The sequence below is a fragment of the Anomaloglossus baeobatrachus genome, chromosome 12 (genome assembly GCF_048569485.1).
Source record: "Anomaloglossus baeobatrachus isolate aAnoBae1 chromosome 12, aAnoBae1.hap1, whole genome shotgun sequence".
Classification (NCBI taxonomy): Eukaryota; Metazoa; Chordata; class Amphibia; order Anura; family Aromobatidae; genus Anomaloglossus; species Anomaloglossus baeobatrachus.
The window spans coordinates 144801023-144804790 of NC_134364.1; the positions used below are offsets into that span (position 1 = coordinate 144801023).

At 50.7% G+C, this 3768-nt stretch overlaps 1 protein-coding gene across 1 annotated transcript in view; it reads right to left on the reverse strand.

Moving 5' to 3' along the window:
- Positions 1-3731: 3731 nt before the first annotated feature.
- Positions 3732-3768, reverse strand: part of LOC142257694 (uncharacterized) — a 2098-nt gene continuing 2061 nt past the window's right edge. Inside the window, exon 3 of the mRNA XM_075329828.1 lies at positions 3732-3768. This exon is cut by the window's right edge and continues 124 nt beyond it. Coding sequence (XP_075185943.1) covers positions 3732-3768 — 37 coding nt within the window.

Genomic DNA, 3768 nt, shown 5'->3' on the forward strand with positions numbered 1-3768 from the left:
ACACGCAGCGATATCGGTATTGATATCGCTAGTGTGGGTACCCGCCCCTATCTGTTGTGCGACACGGGCAAATCGCTGCCCGTGCCGCATAGCATCGCCCAGACATGTCACACATACTTATCTGCCCGGCGACGTCGCTGTGACCAGCGAACCGACTCCTTTCTAAGGGGGCGCTTCGTTCAGTGTCACAGGGACGTCACAGCCGCGTCAATGAACCGCCGCCCAATCGAAGCGGAGGGGCGGAGATGAGCGTGACGTAACATCCCGCCCACCTTTTTCCTTATCGTCCGGGAGGCAGGTAAGGAGAGGTTCCTCGTCCCTGCGTTGTCACACGGAACGATGTGTGCTGTCGGAGGAACGAGGAACAACTTCGTTACTGCTGCAGTTACGACATTTGAGAATGGAACCCCATGTCAGCGATGAGCATTTTTGTATGTTTTTGCAACGATGCCAAATCGCTCATAGGTGTCACATGCAACGGCACAGCTAATGCGGCCGGATGTGTGTCACCAATCCCGTGACTCCAACGAGTTCGCATTAGCGATGTCATAGCGTGTAAAGCCTCCTTTACAAAGAGTATAAAGGGTCCCACATAACCAATCATATATTAGAATACACCTCCATAGTCCTCCATGTATAATTATGCAGCCAGCCTCTCCAGTCCTCCACGTATAAAGCAGTCTCTCCAGCTGTGATGTACTATGAAGTGTTTTGTCTCACCCTAGCCGCTGAAGGTGATGCCAGAGGATTTGGGTGGAACCTCAGCCCGTCTATACCGGACGAGGAGGAACACCCAAACCGTAAGTTTAAACAACAAACATGTACCTCTAAATGATATATCTACATATAATTTGCCTTTTTAAGTTGTACCATTCACTCCATAGAAATACCAACATTAGAAGACCTTCAGGCCTCACACTCGAGGATTCTGGCGACACAGCGCACTGTGGCAGCAGCACAACGCACACTGGCAGCGGCACAGCGCACACTGGCCACAGCAGTTAAGCAGCACGGAGTGCAGCTGGCCAAATATGTGGCATCCCAACAACAGGGCGGCCGATAATACATTTTTTTTGTTTGTTTAAAATATTGTTTTTTATGTATATTTGTGTGATTATTGCCCATCATTGTTTGTGGGCGTTGCCATGACAACACTGACAATAAAAAGTTTTTCATACCTCATTTTTGTGGTCTCCATGAATAGTTACAGTAGGACTACATTTTGCTTGGAGGAATAGATGTGTTTGAAGTTTTGCATACTCACCATGTCCACCAAAACCCTAATGCTGCCAATCCATGTCCGTGTCCTGGGGAAGCCTCCGATCACCATGCAATCATCCAGTGGGCATTCACGCCGGATAGGTACAGGGAGTGGAAGGACCAGTGACGCACGTGCGGTCACTTAACGTGGTGACGTCAGGAAGGTATTTCAGCTTACTGTACTTCGCAACTTCACCTGCGCTTCTGCACAATGGATCATACTACGGGAAGAAGACAAGATCGGAGGATTTCCCCCAGGAGCCAGACATGTGTCGGCAGCATCGTTGGATGTTGCCTATGGATATATGTGGCTGTGTGTATGTATGTATGTACCAGTTAAAGACACAAATACTGAGTGCAAGAGGGAGGGACCCCTGTTTTCTACACGGGACTCTGTGTGTAATTCTTGTGAACTGTGAGTACACCATTTACCGCCGGTCCAACTCGGCACGTCACCTTCCCCAGCCATTTTTCCCATACACCTGGGACTACACCTCCCCTAACCGTCTCACCATCAGTCACCACAACCCACGGGTGCCCTTACCGACAACTCACTCGACAGTAATAAGTACGAGCATGGGTCCGGCCACCGCTGCTTACTAACAGGCCAAAGGCGGGATGCAGATGGGTTGGTGCATGTATACAGATGCATACATGTAATATAATGATTGTGAGTGATGATAGATCAGGGGTCGGGAACCTATGGCTCGCGAGCCAGATATGGCTCTTTTGATGGCCGTATCTGGCTCGCAGACAGGGCTCCTACCTGTCTATGGGAAGGATCAGGGCCGGCGCCAGCACCCGGCTACTCAGGGGGGCCCGGTGGCCGCGCTGTCACCGCCCCCCGCCGAGGATCGAGCTTTCAATTGCATCGGCATCGCAGGTGCCGATACAATTGAGAGCAATGATGAGAGAGTGAGCGGCGCGCTCTCTTATCATTCTCCCCGCTGTGACTGTCGGCGTTCTTCTGACAGCTCTGCAGCGAGCGCGGTGACGTCATCACTGCGCGCCTGCTGAGAGGTCAGCGAGCGACAGCAATGGACGACTCGCCGAGGAGACCGGATCAGCGGGGGACCGAGAAGTGAGATGCCCCTCTACTGACACTGGGCTCCCCACAGACCGGCCACTACACAGCGGCACTAGTACACATAGGGGCCCGACAGCCGCTCTGCGTCTATGTGTAGTGCTGCTGTGTAGTGGCCGAACTGTGAGTCAGGGGAGCCCAGTGTCAGTAGAGGGGCCCCTGACCTGGAGAGGCCACCAGCCATGTCTGAGCTGCAGGAGTGCTAGTCCTGACCTGCACAGCAGACGGAATCTCCATCCTGCAGGACCTGCGATGATGTCACGCCCATTTGACTGTGTGGGAGGAGACACAGGATGCCGGGCAGAAAGCAAGATACTGAATCCTGAAGGAGATTTGGACACATGACTGGTAATAAGAAAAGAGGGGACATGAGGGTGAGGGGGGCTGCAGGGTGAGGGGCATATGAGGGCTGCAGACTGTGACAGAAGCATGTGAAGGGGTGCAGAGTGTTTGAGAGGGGTAAGTTGGGGTACAGGCAGGGTGAGATATGTGAGCAGGGTGTGTGAGATATGGGGGTGTATTGTGTGTGATATGGGGGGTGCAGGCTGTATGGGAAGCAGGGTATGTGACATATGGGGATGTAGTGTGTGTGATATGGGGGGTGCAGGCTGTATGGGGAGCAGTGTGTGTGTGTGATATGGGGGGTGCAGGCTGTATGGGAAGCAGGGTGTGTGTGTGATATGGGGGGTGCAGGCTGTATGGGGAGCAGTGTGTGTGTGTGATATGGGGGGTGCAGGCTGTATGGGAAGCAGGGTGTCTGGGCCACTGACAGATACAATTGCTCCAGCGGTCACTTAGTACACAAAGGAGTGTTCCTCTCTGCTGCACTAAGCCACCGCTGGACCTAAACAATAATTCGCTGTAAAATAATAAAATAGATAATTGACATAACTGACAATGCGTTGTGTGACATGTCCAATATTCCAGCTTCTTTCTTCTGCGAATGCCTCAAAGCTGGCATTCTCTCAACATCAGGTGGGAAGAATGCCAGCTTCCAGTCATGCGCAGGAAAAAGAAGAAGCCAGACTGCTGGACTGATGTCATGCATCGCAAGTTCACAATGTAAGTTATTTATTTGATTTTTTTACTGCTAATTACCATTGTTTCAGTCCAGTTGTGGCTTTATACAGCAGGGAGGAGCATTCCTTGCTGTACTAAGTGAACATTGGAGCGATTGATCTGTCAATGGCCCTTTAAACATATTGTACGGCTCTCGCGGAATTATATTTCAAAATATGTGACGTTTACGGCTCTCTTAGCCAAAAAGGTTCCTGACCCCTGTGATAGATGTTTACTTCCTTTTTGAAATGAAAACTACCAAACAGCAGATATACATTTTAAAGTGTTTATAAAACATGTAAATTAAAACACAAAAATATTAAGGAAATTAATGCCCGCTGCCCTCCGCTTGCCCAGCCGCATAA